A 20,988-nucleotide genomic window follows, 5' to 3' on the forward strand; every position below is an offset into this window, starting at 1 on the left:
TCGTTATAAAAATATCAATCTAAAAATGATTAATCGTTAGTGTATTTCTATTCGATTCACACAGAGCAACATCTTTAATAATTTATTTACAAGTTCGCGTTTATACGCGTGCAAACACAGTGCATTCGGAAATTTAAATCACCATGGAGTGTTATCTCGCAGCTGCGTTCCTTGGGAAAGGAGCTCGCGTTTCCTCGAGAATTCACCGGAGAACGCTCGAGTGAGAATTTCTGGTGGCTGATGGGAAGTATAACTCGTCCCTGAAGTGCAGTAACCTCGGCGGAAGAGTCTCGAGCCCTTCTCTCTCTCTCTCTCTCTCTCTCTCTTTCGACTGCATCGCGCGCAAGAGAAGGCCTTATGATCCGTGCAAAATGAATGTATTCCCTCTCCCTCCCTCCCTCCCGAACTGAGTTGCATCCTTTTCGTCTTTTCTGTCGAGCCATCCGCTAAATCGAGCATGCCCGTAAACCGAGGCGCGGAAATTTCACTGGAATCTTTCGGTAAACCCATCCCAAACACCCCACGAACTCTCTTTTCCTACCTGTCTTTTATTTCCTTCGACTCGAGATAAAATAATGAGAACATATTTCGACGCAGCTTCCTAAATTCAGCTTTCTAAAGCACAAGCATTGCGTGAGATATGAATATCTTTCTCAGATATTGTTATTTCTGAAGCTGAAATAGCAGTGAGCGAATAGAGTTGATAATGAATTTTAAATTAAACTGTTTGATCTCTTATTTATATTTATATTTACTGCAATTTAATATATTAATAAAATGAAAGAGAGATATTTAAATGTATTCGTATGAATCTGTTATTCGACGAATTAAAATAATTTCCATAACATCGTATAATTATTTTAATCATCAAAGAATAGTTACCTTCCCGGTCAATCATTTTCTCGGTTGAGGAGAATAAATTTTCAATTAATTATTTATTAATTAACATACAACATTATATACATTATATACATTATTAATTAACATACTTTATCTAATTTTATAAGTCCATATCTTTTCTCTCTCTCTCTCTCTGTCTATATATATATATATATATCTTTCTCTCTTTTATTAATTATTTTTGAGACAAAAGCTAAAAGTCGTTGAAGAGGCAATTAAATAGAGACGGATTGTGATTGCGAGCAGTCTCTACCAGCAGGACCAGGTGGCATGTAATGTTAAACGGCCGTTTGTAATATATTATTTAGACAAGATCCTGAAGCCACAAGGCACCGCAAGAAGCGGTGATCGAGTACCCCTATGCGTTTTCCAGAGGTGCCACGTAGACGGGCGTGTAGAGTAGTTACATCCGTTTCGAAACCGGGAAAACATCCCCCTCAATGAGACGATGCGGTTACGTAGTTACTTCTCTCCCCCCCGGTGCTGTTCTCTTGGCTGTACTTACGTGTCCCGAACAGGTTACAAACGACGAGCGCGGTATTACAACCCGCAAATTACGCGCCTCCGTTTGCCACCTCCATTCGCTCGTTCCTCCGACTGCTACAACGCAAATTTGCCGGTTCAAGACCGGTGGATTATATCGCTTGACTGCGAAAGCCTCCAACCACCCTTTCGTCGTATTCCTCGAACGTGTAGAACGTGAAGCTGGTTGACATTTCTCAAATAGGACATATTAACCGTCATTAGCGTAAACGATCTAAGACATTTATATAATAGGTACTTTGGGGAAATGATTTATGAGAAATCATGGAGATATGTATATAAATAATAAATTTATCTATTAACTTAATGTCTATTTTTCTTTAAGTTTTAAAATATAGTTTTACATATATCTCCAAAAAATGTACTAAATAATATAAGAAAATGTTTATAAATTATAAATATCGTAATTATAAAGGATTGTAATACTTTAACTACGATAAAGATTGACACAAATGGATAAGTCAATGTTTGAGCAAACAAAAATTTGAATGCTGGAAGCAAAGATAAAAATATGTAATCTCATAGGGAAAGTAAACGTCGCAACACACAGGGGAGTATTTCTTTCGTTCATAAATTACAATATTCGTGGACCACCCTCGTCGTTAAGCGAATGCGCGTTTTTCGTTGCGTGGAGGCTGCACGAAATTCATTTACGGAATTAATACCGCGGATTTGGTTAAACGAAGAATTACTGCGTGTCGCGCATCTGCTTTAATTGCGCGAACAATATTATTCGCATTGGGAGGCCGATCCATAAGTTTTCATCCCTACTCTTTTGCTTTTAAATTAACGCAACTGGGATATAATCAGTTAACGTATTTTATATCAACTCTTCTCAACGCTGACAATATGGAAGATAAAATATTTTTAATAAACAATCTTTTTAGAAATTTTATCTCTTGCAAAATTTTTTTGTATAGGCATCAAAACCGACATTTTATTATCACTTAGATAAATTGATCAATATTCGTAATTTAAAAAGAATAATCTTTTAAAATGTATATATCACATACATACATGTAATACATAAATGTATATTTTATAAAATATATATATAAGCACATATTATATCTACTATTATTTTTATTTTTACATTATATATTTGCAAAAAAAAAATTATAAATGTTATCGCTGTAAACGATAAACGGTACGATACTGTATGCAAAGATTTAATTTTGCACTGCGGTTTAATTTTCTGAAACACTGAACTAACATAGGATGCTACACGCGTATCCAAAATCCTCATTTCGCCCCAGGGTGATCCTTTTCGCTTTCTCGGCCCGTAATAACGCGGGAAAAGGAGTCTGCGTATTACGTTTGATTAATTAATTTACGCCGGTAGAACGCCAGATTATACGAACCCGAGGGCTACAACCTTTCCTACTATCTTGCTTCTCTTATGAAGAAACGAAGTAAACAAACGATTCCGTCCGCTTTTCCAGCTGCCGTTATACACCTAATGGCATTAACATTAACCAGGACAACGGTTATGCAGCCAAGCAGGTAATTGCATCGTGTAAATTTGCTAAACAACGTGCTGCATTTCACACGAAGATATAGTTTCTCTCGAAATAGTATATCTTCATTGTTGGAAAATTGTGTAAAATTTATATAATTATTTTTCTTTAAATGTTTCCATTTTCTAAATTATGATATTAAGATATTATCTAGAAGTCACGAGAAAAAATATCTAAATTTATTTTATTACATTAATTTATAAATAACATAAAAATTAATATTAATTTTATCTTAATACACTGTGATAGTGATTTTTCAATTTTTATAAAAGACATTAAAAATGGAATAAAAACCTTTTTATTCTTCATCGTCTTTTGTTTAGTTGTAGAGATGTTAGTTTTTTTATAAAAGAAATTGCTGTTATTATTAAATAATTAAAATGATTTTACTGCACTTGTGATAAAAATTCGTAAGGTCGACAAAATAAAGAAAACGACAAAAGAATTGTTTTTAATGTACCTCTGGACACGATTCCCGAGGTAATTATGAATAATTGAGAGGGAAGAGAAACTCTGAACAGAGGGACGCTAGGAGATGTTTACTACAAGGAGAACTATTTTCTCCTCGTGGAAAGATAGAATAAGCAACACATCGGAGCGGATTCACGAGAAGCGTGAGAATAGGAGCATTAGTTTTTGCGAGTGCGAGGCTCGAGGAACGAGTTGCATTCGCGATGCATCTTCGTGCGCCATATTTCACCGCGTGAGGTTTGCGAGTTTACATTACCAAGGGAGGATCTGTTTGTTTCGGTAAGTCTGTAGAGCGGTGAGAAATATACGAGTGCTCGCACACGAATGTCGTTACAAACGACTACAGCAACTGCAGTTGATACTAATCGGCGGAGTCGCCGATGTTTCCCAGTGTGAAGCAATTAATGTTAATATTAGACGGAATAATTATGCACAAATATCAGGGGGAATTAAAGGAGAAATAACGTACGAAATTAGCACATGTTCTGGTATTAAGTATTTATTACATACAAGCATTTTTTACAATATGAAGTATTTGTTTCTTTTTTTTTAAACATGACTGATGATATTTAGCATTTCTTTTCGTTATTGTATATTTAGAAATATTCTCTCGTACTCTATTTAATTATCATTATTATTATGTATTCTCTTATAGAATAAATTTAATAGACTCTCAACCAAATCTAATAAAAATAGTATATGTGTACACGAGACGCTGGGATAATATACGGTGTCCAAACGGTTAATAAATATATTTCTCGAAAAAGAAGGAGTGACTATAAATAACTTGATACAATAAATCGTAACGAATGCGCGGCGATTGCGGCTCGTTACAGAAATTTCTACAGGACAAACGCACAGGTAATTTCTCGTGTGAAAACGAGCGATAAAACATATCAATAAATCTGTCATTTCAAGCTGTATAATGCTTTTCTTGCTTCGAGACATTCTCGGCGTGTGAACAGTGTGACTCGCGATGCAACATGCGTCTCTATAAACACACTCAATAATACAATCTAAAACAATCAATAACTGTCGATAAAAATACATATTAATTGTTTATAAGAAAATGTATCGATCATTCGTGGACAAGAGAATCTCTCCCCGAAACAGGTGACATTACGCAAAAATGCGAACAAAGGAAAAACTTAAATTTAAACTGAAACTATAGTGATAAAAAAAATTAAATTTATATAATTTGATGAGCTCTCTATGTCAGTTATAATAAAATGCACATAAAAAAGGAACGGGAGAAAAGGGAAAGAAAATACATCTCGCGCGCAAATGTACGAGGAAAATTGAATAACAAACAGTACGTAAAGTCCGTACATATAATTTTATCTTTTTCTCTAGTGTCGACAATCGTCTCTCTCAACCATGCTGTCCGAATAAAAACGGGATGACAGAACTGTTTCTCTCTATCCTCGTTATAAATAATCTGTCGTCGAATCCTATGTGCGATATTGCACGATTTGCAATAGGGTGAGCACAAAATATAAAACATGTTGTACCGATACCATCGTCATAATATTTTTATAGTGCAAGTAATGATAAATAATTCGCATGTCTCGGATGTTTATAATATTGCAGCGATATTTGATGCCACATTACGCATTATTATTGCAATATCAATTGTATTTTTCTTCGTCGAATAAAGCACAATTAAATCCATCCGCAATATTTTTCGCGTAACAATTCTTATAATTAACGTTACTAGATCGTCACTTTATTAACTTATGCAGTGGCTATCTCACAAAGCACTCAACTCATCGTCATTGTTATCATTCTTATATCATCATCATCATCATCACAGCTAGAGAATTTATGCTCGATCCACGAAGAAATGTAACAATAGCGAAGTCTAGCGGAAACCTAGAGTATACCAATGGTATGTAGGCCTTCTAAATGAAATACATAAAGAAAGATAAAAAAAGAAAGAGAAGAAAAAAAGTAATAAGATTGCTGACTAGTGAGCGCACGCCCCGAAATCTGATATGGAAGGAAAGTATTTTTCTTTCTCTCTGCCTATGGTTACTTACTTCCATGTCGTATCCATAGAATATCTCTCGCATCAGATGCAATAATGGGCTTAGATCCACTCGTCTATCATGAAATTGTTACAGAACAGTACCTCGCTATGCTATCTCTTATCTTAGGGACATTCTCTAATCTGTCGTTTTGGCAGATACGTTCTCAGCGTTTAATCCGACTTCAATATTTCTTTTTTTTTTCTTGTGCTATATTTATTCGTCAGTTGTATTCTCTTCGCGCGACTTAAAATTCTTTCGTCTCTATCGATTAGTATCTTGAACAGTTTACTTGTAATTTACATACGTATACGTGTGTAAGGATGAAATCATATGTGTATGTGAGAACAAAAATTAATTTTTTGTCAATTATTACCGTGTAATATGTCTATTCGAAAATAATGTGTTACAAATAGGCCTCAACTCCTTCCAAAGGTCCTTCCAAAAGTTATGTTCATCTAATAGCGTATTATACGACACAGATTGAGTGTCCACACTTACGCTGTTGCATAATATAATAATTAATTAATATTATGTATTATTTTACACTTTTCCTGATTAGAGGACGCTCAAAACTCGATACGTGAAGCCCGGGGATGGTCTTTGTCCGATGCGACGCCCTTTCTCGTTCCATTTAGATATATATCCTTTCCACACACGATACATCGCGCGCGACAGCGGTTATTTACACTATTAGAAACGATATCTCGTTCCGTGTATATCGCCACGAGCAATTTGGCTATCTGTTAACCAACTGATTCTCCTTCATTTGTCCGGGAACGTTTAAGAGACACTTTATGATAGTAGATCTGTAGACAAAAAGAGAGAAGCAGACAGCTTAGTCCATTTTTCAAAAATATCTTTTTGATTAAAATAATATAGTCTTATACATATATATATAGTTTAGATATAATTTTAATAATAATTATAAGTACAGTAGAGATCAAAAACATCCAATTCACAACTCCATTTTTTATTTAAAAAAAAAGAATTCAATAAAAAATATTTCAGTAAACCTGAGACATTCTGTATATTGCTAAATCAAGTATGGTTTATATACCTGGTACTTGGTTGTCCTGTGGCTTGTTGATGAAATTATCTTGGAACGGATTGACATTGGCGTTAGTGGTGGCGGATACAAAACTCATTGGGGTAAAGGGCATCGCTGCCGGATTCAGGTTGGAGTTGAGGGTATCTTCGTTTGCCAGATTGGGTGTCAGTTCGAGTATTGACCCGGTATCGTAGCCGCTACTGTTATTACTCAGAGTATCGAAGCTCGACAGGTCTAACAGGTTGTTGGTCACGTTGTTTTGCTTGCTACAAAACCAGTCAAAGGAAAAAAAATACAGAGACTAAATTAACAGCCAAACAAATCGACTAGAGACTACGACTTAAGCGACTATCCACGATCACTAACACGAAATCGCTGCCGCTAAATTAGCTAAGCCGATTGCGAAGGATTCGTCAACATCAGATAGTTGAATTACTAAAACGAAATTAATTTTAATTTTGTCGAATAGGAACATAGCCACGGTTCTAGATATATCTAAAAATGTTTCATTGAACTGAACGATATAAAGCTATATAAGATAACTAAATAACATGGTATATAAATATAAAGCGCTTATTATATATGCATCGTTTTTCTATGTCATATATCATATGACTGCTTTTCAAATTGTGATTTTTAAATGCCACAAAAGGCTACTGTTTTGATATAACTATCAAAACAACTATCGCATAAGCGATTAAATCTAATAGAAATTATTTTTGTGTAGCAGTACTAACCGAAGTAGTCCACAACCTTTTGCGGTCCTTTGTGGTGGACATAAATCTGTATATGGCCGAGTAAAAAATTGTTGGAATACAACTGATATATTACAAAATGTTTCATCGATGGATCGCAACAGGTGTTCGTTTAAATAAGATACTAGGATAATCAGTTGATTAATGAAATACACGTCAACTTTATAATAACTATAACTTACTAGAACATATTACAACAAAACAGCAAATATGAATTTAATTACATACAAAATTGAGTCACATTTGATCACTTGTCGAGTTAAAGTACACGAGAGAAAAAAATTCATGCCGCGTTTTATTTCTTTTTCTTTTTTTTCGGTATCTGTACTTTTGTGTAGGATGCGTGAATGTGAAAGTGTGGATGTGTATAAAGAGACATTTTCTCACGGAAAAATATTATATCGGAAAACATGTGGAAGTAAATAGTACATAGCAAAAGTAGGCAGTAAGTTGACATATATCACTCGATGGTATTCAATACACAAGCATACGAGGGACGCAGACAATTATTGTGCAAGGAAAAGAACAAGCCACACCATATCAATGTTAATTGGTAACATGCATTAGTAATTAGAGTTCGTTGCGAAAATTAATCGCACTTACGGTATACACAATGGGTCAGTAAATGGAAGAACACTTTTTAATATCTAATTGGAGGAAAAAATTAGAGAAAATTACTCAGCAAAGATGATATATTTATCATGTGTATTATTAAATATTATGAAATAAAAATATGAATTGTTTTTATTGCCTTTCTCGTAACTGCGATATATTGTTGTTAATTTGCTTCTTGTAAAAGTCATGTTAATACGATTTCATCCTTGCTGAGCTGGCAAATGTGTTGTGAAATCACAAAACGAAACGTTTCAATGAGTCATTAGATTTATACTGCTTGTCTCTTTTTACATTATGTACACTTTTATTTGTTGTGTGATTTAATGTTAACTGTGTAGTGTTGTTGATGACTCTCTTAGCAATTTCATGCTTCATGTACAATATTATATGACGTTCTTCCAACTCGCTGACAAAATACCTAAAAATAATTATTAATGTACGTACGCGACTAATTCCCGATATCTTTGATAATCTTAGCTAAAAAATAGTATGTTTGTCGTTAATACACAGCTGAATATAAATTATAAAATATATGTAATTATTACAATAGATAATAGATGATACACATAATATACATTCTCATACTTGCAATTTCATTAGCACTAATAATGTTAGTCGCGTATATTATAATATAATTAATACGTTGATAATAGTGCAGCCAATCCGTATTGAAAACGGTGATTCGCAATGGCGTGCTTATTATACTCGTCAACCGTTGCTCTGGCTACTTTTGCAATGTACAATATGCCTGGTCATTCATAGTATTTATATTATAAAGCGATAAACATTCGGTGAAATTAATATCAATAGGCAGTTCCTTCATAGGGAGTTTCAGGAAAGCGCAGTAAACTTTTTACTAGATAACTATTTATATGTATATATATATATATATAATGTGTACATATGTATACATATATATATATAACTTTGAAACTTAATTAATTCACTTTAGTATAATTAGTTGACATTAGAAGACACATTTTGAATAACATAATTCATTATATATACAGATTGCCTTTGATAAAAAGGCCTTAAAGAATACAATTTTACATTTAACTATAAATAAAGTTTCAGAATAATTGCCATTTTAAACTCTAACATGTACAAATCTAAAATTCAAAATAATCAATCTATTCATGGTGCAATTATTTGTTCACTGCGATTTAAAACCTTCATCACGCCTATTTACAAATAAAATCATACAATATGTTTAATATGTTTAATGTATGGCACGCTTTTTGTGGTTTTAAATTATATGAAGCACATCCAAGAAATTTTTCTATTCTCGAAAGAATTCTCAAAAAGCATTTAAAAAACATTTTTGGAAAATTCCATAATAATATTTGATTTTATTGATTTTCTATAATGCGTGATTTCTTTCTATAATGTGTAAATATGTGTGTTTAAAAGTTTTACATGCAACATTTTTTTTGAAAATGATTACTCTTATCTCAAATTTTAGTTAGCTGTCTTATATATTATGATATATATGTACGTTGTAATTCTTTTCGTGATCGAGCTATGTAACCGACATCGTTTTTGTTTATACCAATAATCAGTCCATTTTTAGATGAATAGTACATTGGCTAGTATTGTGCAATTACTTATGTCCTGTAAAAACATTAATTTTAAGTAATCGGCACTAAATCTATCTATTTATTTATCTATCTATTTTGTTAATTATTTTTCCTGATTAATTAAATATAATAGAAGGTTGCTTGGAATAAATTCATCTTATTATATATATATATAAGGTATTTTAACAATTACACAAAAATTAATTCCGTTGATATTACTCCTCTCTTCAATATATATTTTAACATACGCTTTTCGATCGCGGATAATAACCGGATATTAGCAGCCATATGTCGCATTTAAATTTGAAGTGATCTAGCTTGAGTGAATCGCATCGCAGATCACATGTTTCAATGCCCAATTAAAATATGCGTTATTGAAGCAAGCTTCGCGATTACTATGGGATATTATTGTCCATCGATCTAGCAAGAAGAGACGTACGATTTGCTCGGCTCTCAGTCAATGACGATAATAGCGCGTTTACGAATCCGTGATTTAGAATTGGTATACTTACACAGTAGCATTGTCCAGCGTAATCGATTGACTGTTGATATCGTTTCCGTGATTCGTATGATGACCATTCAACTCTCCTTCAACGTTACCCTGATTATTATCCAATACAACTTTATTTTCGTTAATGCCGTTGCTATGTGTCGTGCCATTGTGCACTATGTCTGGCGCAGGTAGATTGTTTTCTGTATGATGCGCGCGTTGTTCGCCACTGATAAATTGCTGAGTCGCCTCGGAAATTAAACTAGCTGTCATGACGTCGTCACCTTTGCCGCCTAGCACCGGTTTGCTTTCGTCGTTAGGACTGTCTTCCTTCAATTTATCACCATCACCACCTTCTCCCTGTGTATTTGTGTCATAACAAATTATTTTTCAATCTCATCAATTTATGTTAAGTAAAAAATTTAGCTTATAGTTTAGACAAATCTATTGTAAATACGATTAATTTAAATAATTGTATATATGTTACAAGAATAATATAGATATTAATAGTATTAACATTACCTTAGGTGTGTTGGATTGATTTCTACCTCTCGTTCTAAGCATAATCGCCTCAACTCGTTTGCGTCTGGCGTTGCGCTCCTCTTCCTCCTTTTTAAGCCTCTCAGCCATCTCAATTCGTTGTCTGTAATTTAAATATATGTAGATATATTATTTACTATATAATCTAGCATTTTTAAAACAAATAGAAGAGAAAAAGGATTTTTAAACTAACTTTTCTGCCTCTTCTCTCGCTTTACGCTCCGCTTCTTCTTTTTCTTGTTTTTGACGAGCTTCCTCTTCTCTTTTTCGTCTATCTTCCTCTTCACGACGCTTAGCTTCTTCGATTGCCATTTGCAATCGTTGTTCTTCTGCCTCTCGAGCTTCATTAGCTAAGCGTATAGTTTCTTCTTCTAGACGACGTTGCTCTTCCTCCTCTGCACGCAATCTTTCAGCTTCCAAACGCGCTTCTTCTTCCTACAATAATTATTAGTGGTAAGATATATACAGGCCAAAAGCAGTTTAATATTAAATTGATTTATATAGATTTTATATAGATGATACCTGTCGTTGACGTTCTAATTCCGCCTCTCGTTCCGCTTGTTCTCTAGCTAATCTCCTACGTTCTGCCAAAGCTGCTTTAGCTTCCTCTTCGGTAGTAATCCTAATTTTCGCGATCATCGAAGCTGTAGAGCGAATCATCAATATAATAGATAAGTACTATTAATAGTAATTGTTAAAAACTTGTGACAAATGATTATTCAATTTTAATAAAGTTTTAATTAATCATACCTGACATATCAACTTGTTCATCCATTTCGCCTTCGGGCTTGATTTCAGTCATTTCGGTCGATTTTTTCTCCTGCTTATTTTCCTCTTTTTTAATGATTTTCGATGATTCTTCCATAATAACGCCTGACAGATTTTCTTGCATTAAATTAGTCTCATCTTTGACCTGTTTGCTTGTTGGTTCCATCACTACCTTCGTATCGTTAGTGGGTTCAGCAATGTTCGTTTCCTATTATTAAAGATGAAATAGATGAGTAAATTTTATTACATGTCATCATCAACATATCATAATCATCAACAATAATTATCTATATGAAAAAGGAAACTAGGAAAAGTGAGAAAATAATATTTATTTCGTTTGAGAATACAGAATAAAATTGTTTATTATTCCAAGGAATCGATATATTTGAAACAAAATTTACCTGCATTTTCTCGGTACCCTGATCTTTCTTCTCCTCGTTCTTGTCCTCCAATTTCACATCTTGCACCTCCTTGTCCTCATTTTGTTTTATTATCTCCGCAGTTGTTTCGCGGATGAGCGGTGCGTGCTCAACTCCGGGACTTTGCAGAGGTGTCGCTTTCGGAGTTATTCGCGGTGATGACTTGGCGTTCTTGATTAATTTTTCCGTCGGTTTTTTCACCTCCGTTGCTTTGGGTGTAGAAGGTTTCTTTGGAGTGCTATGGACCTTTGGCAGTGGTGGCTTTGAATCCTTCGTTAGTTTCACGTCGCCCACTAAATCTGCGATAACAGGAATGAATGGAATACTTTCTTTTCTGTAGGTGCATATTGATTTTTATATACAGTATTTACATGTGCAATTGTAATAGTCGTTATTAGAAATGGTATGTACAAGAAGTTGGGAATACAAATAAAAAAAAAAAAAAAATAATAAAAATCGTAAAAAAAATAAATAAAATTGTAAGTTTACAAAAATACAAATTAGCCAAGAGAGAACAAGAGAGATATATAAAAAAAATTTTATAATTAAAATTGAAACGTTTTAATACAGTCTCTCTTCGTCGCACCTTCTCAGATATGTACATGATACTGTGTGCATATCGAACCCTTTCAGGATATATATATATATATATATATATATATATATATATATATATATATATATATATATATGTATGTATATATTGTTGTTTGTCTAGTCGATATTCGATAATGTGTAACAATATATATAATTTAGATTAGCGACATACACATTCATTCATCATTTGTATCATCTCCTTTTCCTCAATTTACTCTAATATTCGTTTTCGTTAATTTCGAGAATATGAGTCGTTTTTCTTTTTTCTTTTTTTTTTAGATTTCCGCCTAATCTTCGGGGACCTGAAAGGGTCAGTGGATGGAGAAGTAAAATGAGCATGCTCACTGTGTTTCTCTGTGATCGAGACACCAGTACCGGCGATAGAAGCGGGCCGCGGTCGACGCGACGCGGCCGTGCGGGTACGCAGATTGACGTTACTGCTGCCCACGCTGCTGGCGCTCTGCTGACTCATGGAGCTGTGCGGTCGGGACGGGCTGTTGGGTGTCACTTCGCCGCTGCGGATACCTAAGCGCACCCACCCAAGGTAAGTATATCTGTTGATCTGTTCTGTTGATTGAACGCGATCGCGCGATTCTATCTCACGACAGAAAAGTATCGACGCTGTGAATAAATTCTCGTTTGTATTTTTCTTTTCTTCTTCTTTTTTTTTTTTTTTTTTTTTTTTATTTGACACTTTATATCGAGATCGTATCGTATTATGCTTGCTTGTATTGTGACGAACGCAAAGTGCAGCAGGCGAACATCGCAAGGAATTGAAACGCAAGCACCGCCACCGGTGTTGAATGTTGTCGGTGAGTAAAAAAAATAAACCAAACAAAAGAGTAAGCCAAATTAAAAATAAGAAAGAAATCAAGTTTTAATTGCACAAAATGAGAGAGAAAGAATTGCATAATTAAGTGGATTATGTAGGAATAAATTGCACACTAAATACGAATACAATACTAACAATAAGTAAATTGCGAGATAAGTTATGTGTAGAACAATAATAGTAATAAGAAAACGTGCAGCTTACCAAAACGTTAACTCATACCTTTACCCTTGGTACCGAAAAGCCGCTGTGAGAGATCTTCCTTAGTAGGAGCGTTTGTTTTTGTTAATCAATTTGGAGATCAAAGAACCGGTTGCATTAAAATCGATTTAAATTGACAATTAATTAGCTTAATTAATCTCTCCTCTATCGCATTAGATTTATGTAAATAATTGCTAAACACAATTAATTGTTTCTCAACTAATAAAATTAGCTTTTCCTTGATGCAACTGGTTCTTAATGTTAAAAATAACAAGAAAGTCTGTTACTAGTAACATAATATTAAAAAATATCAAAATTTTCGAAAAAATATCGATAAGTTAGTCATCATGAAAAAGTGTAATAGATGCAAAAGCACATTAATATATTGAACCTAAATAATTAATGTTCTGTGTTGAAATTAGAAGAAAAGAAACTAAAATTAAAAGACACTTTTCTTTCTATTTTCACGCTCTGGAATATTGGCCGTCCTAATTGATTCACAAAGATTCTTTTTCATTCATGCAAATGTGCACTCAACTCAGATCACGTTGAAATTCTTTTCTTAGATACAACGAGTGCATTCATATATATATTATTTTTTATTTAACTTTTTCTTGTGAGATCACGCTCCTATTTCGAAGATCTTAATACGAATCTAGCTTACAAAGCTTATTATTAATGAATCCGACTTTATACAGCGAGAAAAGTTAACTAAAAAATTAATATAAAGCGAAACAAGTGATTAATTAAATCTGAAAAAGGCTCAACGGCAAAAATCGACTCTACATTTTTACGGGATAAAAAAATTTACGAAACTGTAATATACATGAAAAAAAAAAAAAAAAAAAAAAAAAAAAAAAATACAATCTACTATCGAGCTATTATTTAACTACTATGTCTATATATTATCTGCAGCATCAAAATTAATAAAAATCTTTATTACATTTTTTAGGTAAGTAAAAAAAAAAAAAAAAAAAAAAAAAAAGAATTCGGCGCGCGGTAGTTTATAATAATAAGAAATCGTGAAAGGTTTCGCTATTTATACAGAAGCTCGATTTACAGTGGGAAATTCAGCGGAGGGCGTCGAGTTGAGTGCACGGTCACACGCACTTACCTTGCTGGGCCTGCTGGTGCTCGCGGGCCTTGCGACGCAGTCTCTCGGCGCGGGTAGGTCTGGGCATTGGCGCCGCGCCCGGCAGCGTGCCCATGCTACGCGAATTATCGGAGCGCTTGAGGCTCTTGGTGCTTCCGGGCGCGGCCAAGTGCGACATGCTGCGGCTCATGCTAGAAGCGCTCTGCAGAGGCTGGCTCTGCTGCCGCTGTTCCGCGAGCGTGCCGAGTTGCTGCTCGGTCGCGCGTTTCCTAGGCTGCGCTAGCTGGTCCAGCCTGGACATGGAGTAAGTCCTACCTGGCGAGCGTGTGAAGGCCTTGGCGCTGAAACTGCGTGCCGTCGACGGCGGGCCGTCGCGCGGGGACGGTATCGTCGGCATGAGGTCGGTACGTCGCCTGTTCACTCGCAGGTAAACCGAGGTCGGAGTGCTGGGTGTGCCGCCGTCGCTATCCTCACCTGCAAATAATCTCGCTTAGGGTTGCCTTGTGTGTATTGCGAAGCGACGTCCGTCGATCCGCGCAGCGATTACACGGCTTGCTCGATGGAGACACACTTGAGTAAAGAGTTTCTCCACCACGCATCAACACTTTGGCGTTGCCAGATTTTTATTTTTTTTTCTCATTTCCTTTGCGTAATTTGTGCTGCTTTGCTTTTCATGCTGTAACGTGTAGAAGGATAATGCGAAAGAACACTGAGAGATATTTTGCTCACAATTGTGTAAATGTATTGGCTTCTTCGCTTCAAATTTATGAAGATGTAGATAAAAAGTTAGTGCATTTCTTTGATGAATAAGAAAAGGAAAGATCGCAAAATATATATATTTTTTAAAAGAAATGTATTTAATGAAAAATATTTGCGTCTCTCAGTGTAATCGTTATGTGTTAAAGTGATGTAAGATTACTAAGGTATCGAAATTTTGTGTGTGTGTGTATGTGTGATGTACGTACTGTGTATATTTTATACGTAGACAGAAATAACACGATTAATCTTATACGAGTAGTATTAGAAAAGCGAAGTAACATTTAAATTCAATCAAATAATTCCTAAAAATACGACAAAAAATCAATCCATGCAAGCAATAAACTTTATATTATTCACAACAATTATAATTATCTATATCAAATCAATGACATAATTAATCGAATAAAATTCTCAGGTTATTCAGTTATTCCGCTATAATGCGTAAAAATATTATCTTATTTTTTTATTGTTAAACTACAAATTAAATATATTCTTTATTAAAATTAAATATATTTTTACTTTTCTCTATATATACAACTAATAATTATAATGTACATATAATTTCAAAAAAGTTCTGCATCTACTAATAATTTAACGTTATACCGAGATGTGTATATGAAATATATGAAATAGACAATGAAAATAAAATATTAAAAATGACAATCATCCTATTAGATTCATTTGCAATGAGATTTAAAGATATACCATAATTTCTAATTGGTACACTCTAATTTCTAAATTTCTTTCTCGATATTATAAATTTATCGCCTCACATCGAGTCACATTTCAAATTCATTTAGCAAAATTCATTAATAAGTAAATTAAACTACATATTAAAACAAGACCTCAGCTAGGAGTTTACTTGCAACTAAACGTTAATAGTGTTTAGATCTATCTGCGTTAATAATACGTAGATTAACAGGAATCACAAAGGATGGGACAAATTAACGACACACATTGTTGCGTGATATTGGCTGCCACGTCTTATTCACAAATAGCTACGATGGTCTCTCGAGAAATTCATTTGACCAATACCATACAACCTACTACGGCAAGGAAACTGCAAGACAATTAATGAGAGAAAGTGCGCGGGAGTATGTTCTTACGATATTAAATGAACGTGACATGCGCCGGTAGAGTATGCAGTGAAGTAAAAGAAAAACATAATGATGTAGAATGAAAGAGAGAAAGAGAGAGAGAGAGAGAGACAGAGAGAGACAGAGAGAGAAAGGGAGAGAGTTTGAGATGAAAGTGTATGCTAAATAAAACGAGAGACAAAGGGTCGATAATATTCATTCTTGAAACGAATAGAATGGATCTCTTCCAGCTTTTTTGCAGGCTTCTGAGACATCAGGACTCACCACTGGCAGCCCGTTGAATCATGGGACGCCTAGCGTCGCTATCAGACTTATCATCGACGGCAAAGATGTCGGTTGTGGGGGGCAGAGAGAGGCTGGCTCTCTTAAGCTTGGCAGGAGTTAAGGGGGGATCGGGGCTAGAATTCCAATTGAACACCTCGTACATGGACGAGGACATTCTCATATCTGTAAACAAACCATTCAACGCAACGCAAATATATTAGGTGTTCCGCGAAAAATCTATAAGATCGGGCGACTGGACGAGAAAAGTAGAATGGAAAGCATGATTACATTAGCATAAGTTAAATATAGTTTGCGGATTTTCTTATCTCACAAATATATATAATATTCGTTTTACAAAACCACCACCGATAATTACAGAGGTGATAACAAAGAGAAGATGTATAGAGAGAGAGAGAGAGAGAGGAAATGTAATTCCCGTAGTTAAAAATTACTGTTTTCTTTAAATATATTTTACGTTCTTTCTTTTTCTCTAATCTTCTTTTTTTTCTAGTAATATCTAAAAAATATTTCTTTTTAAAACAAAAAGTAAAAAAACGTGTTTGTGCATTGATAAGAATGAATGAAGATGCAGCGTTTTCGGGATATATTGGTAAATGATCAAGTAATCTGTGTGTAGTGTAAACAAGAAAAAAATAAAAAATATGTCGCGTTAAAAAGCAAAACTTGCAACTTATATTGCGGGATTCAAAACGATTTCAAGATTCGCTGTATAATCAATCTCAAGCTGAGAAACATATATACAAAGATTCAGTTATCGTTTAAAGGGACACTGTCACAAGAATATGCACAGGATAGCCTATGAAATATAAACCTGAAAATAAAAAACTAAAGAAATAAAATTTACGCTGTAGAGAAGGTACGTTACAGGTTCCAACAGTGCTGGACAATCGTTCTTTCATGCTTCGTGGTGTCGATTTCACTGTGAATAATCGTGTAGAGAAACTTTATATAATGACGGTTCTATACGATTTACAACAAGACTCTTTTAAAGCTATTACACACTAACTATTTTAGAGTCTTACACTTACGACGCGTGATTTAATTAATCGGCCAATTTTTTCTTGTAGCGAAATAATTTAATTATTCATTTTATGCTAATTTCAGTAATCATAATAGCTGTTAACACATGTTTATTAAACATGACATAATCAATTATTTTAAATCACTTTCCACATTACTTTCCATATTATGATAATAATATAGCAAGAAATACAGGCTGCGTTTTTACACAATAAGTACGCTGTGGAAATTTTGTTTATCATGTGCATCTGCCGCGATAAAGTTTTTCTCTACTTTATGCACGGGTATCGATTACCACTAACATAAGAAAAATATATTGCTAAAGGTATCAGAAGTGATCGTGCGTAAAGTATAGGATACAACAAGATGCGAGTCGCTTCCTTGTGCTGTTTATCCGGATAACTCGATGTCTGTGAGCATTAGAATAAGTGACGTAGAAATATTCTCCATGATGCGATTGAGCAATGACATCATCCCATGTGAATCCGCGACCGAAAGAACGATTGTAAATTCAAACAATAAACATTAATCATCAATACATACATATGTCGAATACTCGAACAAATAGAGTGGAGCAAGCAGAAGAGAACAAACTGATTCGCTGGCACGATTGATCCCTTTGGAATCGAAATTTATCCTACTTTACAATTTACATATAATAATCTTTACCTTCGATATTTAATTATCTTAGAATTTAATGCACGATGTGTTTATTTACTTCGTCTGTCAATGTATACTTTGATATTTATAAAAATAATTTACAAATAATATACATATAATCCGCGAAAAAGATTAAGTTACGAAAAAAATCGCTGTAAAATATATTTCATTTAAAAATAGTTAATATCTTTTACAAAAATGGTTTGACCAATGTTAATCAGCTGATTTTTCTCTATTAATCTTTCCCGTTTTAGGATACACAACATACTTTACGTGCTTCGATTCATATTTATACTCACATTGAAGTACACCAAATCCGCTTCCGAGCCGTTCATCGTGCGTGTTCGCATCAAAGACCGTTGTTGATTCGACTGAATTTACGGTAAACATTAATTTGCATTCCACCGGTGCACGGTGCAATACCAACGCGTGTATTATTCACACTTCATGTGCGAAATACGGGAAAGCCTTTAACGCTTTCAGCGCTGCTGCCCAACTATTTCATATTACGTATATATAGCGCACATATTTTATGAGATATTCTTTATACATACATTGCAATTCAATCTCTCTATGATAAATCAAGTATAGTGTGCGTCACATTACATGGTCAACTGTAAGCATTTCGATACGAATAGTACGAGATTGTAAAATTTTACAATCCCTCTCTAAAAAAGGGGCAGGAAATTAATTAAAAATTGAAATCAAAATATATTGACGTTCGTGATAACAGAAATCTAGAGAATAAAATTATTACGTCAACATTGATTGAAATAGATAAAAATCAAAATATAGAATACGAAGATAAATCAGAAATAATCCAGATTCTGTTAGAATCTACCGTAATGTTTCTCTCTCGATCGTTCTCGTAAAATAGAACGCTCAAGCGGCATGCAGCAAGTCTAACATCACGCGCTGAAAGGGTTAATCGAATTTCCATGTGCGATGTGTACAGTTACATGCTCATCAACGATCGTTCTCGGTTGCTCTTTGGTGAACCTTGGTGTGAATTCGATTTGGATATACAGAGAACTATAAATCGACTGACCTTCGCCGGGCTTCCGATCGAGTCCGCCGGCGGAAGTAGCCCGTTTTTTGCTGCCATCAAGCTCCCGCTCGGAGGACCTCCTGGTAAGAGGTTGTGCCGCGGAGAACATCATGACATTCGTGGTAGAAGTGGCCCTGCGGGTGCCCCAGAAAGTGGCGCCGCCGGTATCAGCGGGTTCCAGCATTCGCGGTGTGGAGCTGCCGAACGCGAAGACGATGTGCGATCTTTCATTCTTCTTCTTCGCCTCGATGCGCGCCTCCCTTTCCTGATTCTTGCGAAGAATCGCTTCACGTCTCTCTCTTTCCGCCTCGTATATCAGCCGTTTTCTCTCTTCCACTTGATTTCGTCTGCGTAAAGAAAAACATAACGAATCCCCTATAATTATTCAACATTTTTTTCTCTAAATTTCATTATCTTCTCGCGCGACGTAATATGATTTTAATAAAAACAATTCAAGCTACATATATTTGATTTTTTTTTCGAAGAATTTGAATTGGTATTGAATCCTTCATATTTAAAAAATCATGAGTAAAATATTCTTAAATTCGGCATCAACCAACCTGTCGTTGTCACGCGATCTGAGCTCATCGATGCGTCTTCGTCGTTCCTCCTCACGTTGCTCGCGGAAGCGTTGCGCGGCGAGGGCCTGCTGCCTGAGTTCCTCCAACTTCCGCTGCCGCTCCTCGTTCTGCCTCTCGCGGACGAGCTTCGCCCTGTCCAACTCCTTCGAGCTTCCCGTCGACTCCCGTCCTGTGAACAGTCACGTCAAAAGAATGTATCCAATATGTACGTTGTTTTAAACTAGTTACTCGTTAGTTTGCACTAGTTGTTTTCCATGAATAAGAAAATTTAGTTAGAGATAAATGCATTTTCTTTTCAAGTGTTATGTAACATTTTTATTGTCATATCTTTATTTGATAGTATATTGATAGATTGAGAAATCTCAAGTTAAATAAATCTAAATAAGTTTCTAGAATTTATATCTATCGAAAAGATGATTCTAAATCATGGATAAAAGATTGAAAAATTTGAACAATTTCAATTTATTTTAACTAAGTTTATATTGCACAGCATATATTGCACAGTAATGTAACTATATTGAAAAAATTGCGCTATATACATTAGCTGAGATAAAGAGATTAAAAAATAAATAACTAATTATCAAATAAAATTTAACACTAACAAACAAATTTATCAACATTTAAATGCTATTCCATGAACAATTAACTATTAAAAATAATTTATATAATAAAACAAAGGAGTACAGAGGAATAAAATAATTAGGGAAATGTGCTGACCTTATCTCACTACTCACTAGAAAAAAAGAGTTTATCCATCAAGATAAAAAATATAACTATTTACAAAATGTATTTACAATCCAAAATAAAAATAGTTTAGTTCAAAACATAATATATATGATGTTTTAAAAGTACATCTAGCATGAATAAAGCTACAGCTTAATGACTAGATATATACAAAATGAATAATAACAATCACTATTATTTGTTAAAACTGATACAAATGTTGAAAGTGTTAAAAATCGGTGATTCGTTAGCGTTATCGAAATAAGAGGGGTCTAGTGAGGAGAAAAGGAAAATGGTCTGTACAGTGCCCTTGAAAACGTTGATACCTTCATTCTCATAAGGACGATCGCCGTCGAGGGAATCCTCGTCGTAGAGACTTCGCCGGCGCTTCACATCTGCCGAGAAGAAAGTGAGAGTGCGTG

General features: G+C 34.5%; 1 protein-coding gene across 37 annotated transcripts in view; it reads right to left on the reverse strand.

Annotated features, from left to right (window-relative positions):
* Nucleotides 1–5,439: 5,439 nt before the first annotated feature.
* LOC140664850 (uncharacterized) overlaps nucleotides 5,440–20,988 on the reverse strand; it is a 149,533-nt gene continuing 133,984 nt past the window's right edge. For 23 of the 37 annotated variants that reach the window (XM_072890397.1, XM_072890405.1, XM_072890391.1 and 20 more), the window contains 14 exons: nucleotides 20,893–20,961; nucleotides 19,823–20,012; nucleotides 19,263–19,609; nucleotides 16,514–16,696; nucleotides 14,415–14,867; nucleotides 12,616–12,795; nucleotides 11,656–11,972; nucleotides 11,237–11,462; nucleotides 11,009–11,130; nucleotides 10,680–10,921; nucleotides 10,469–10,589; nucleotides 9,969–10,306; nucleotides 6,519–6,775; nucleotides 5,440–6,267 (listed from right to left, as the gene is read on the reverse strand). In XM_072890397.1, coding sequence (XP_072746498.1) covers nucleotides 6,254–6,267; nucleotides 6,519–6,775; nucleotides 9,969–10,306; nucleotides 10,469–10,589; nucleotides 10,680–10,921; nucleotides 11,009–11,130; nucleotides 11,237–11,462; nucleotides 11,656–11,972; nucleotides 12,616–12,795; nucleotides 14,415–14,867; nucleotides 16,514–16,696; nucleotides 19,263–19,609; nucleotides 19,823–20,012; nucleotides 20,893–20,961 — 3,059 coding nt within the window. In that variant the 3' untranslated portion in view covers nucleotides 5,440–6,253. Of the gene's footprint in view, nucleotides 6,268–6,518; nucleotides 6,776–8,128; nucleotides 9,491–9,968; nucleotides 10,307–10,468; nucleotides 10,590–10,679; nucleotides 10,922–11,008; nucleotides 11,131–11,236; nucleotides 11,463–11,655; nucleotides 11,973–12,615; nucleotides 12,796–14,414; nucleotides 14,868–16,513; nucleotides 16,697–19,262; nucleotides 19,610–19,822; nucleotides 20,013–20,892; nucleotides 20,962–20,988 lie in introns of those variants that run through there. The other 14 variants (XM_072890409.1, XM_072890414.1, XM_072890413.1 and 11 more) reach the window with 6 other exon arrangements.

The sequence above is a fragment of the Anoplolepis gracilipes genome, chromosome 4 (assembly GCF_047496725.1).
Source record: "Anoplolepis gracilipes chromosome 4, ASM4749672v1, whole genome shotgun sequence".
Lineage (NCBI taxonomy): Eukaryota > Metazoa > Arthropoda > Insecta > Hymenoptera > Formicidae > Anoplolepis > Anoplolepis gracilipes.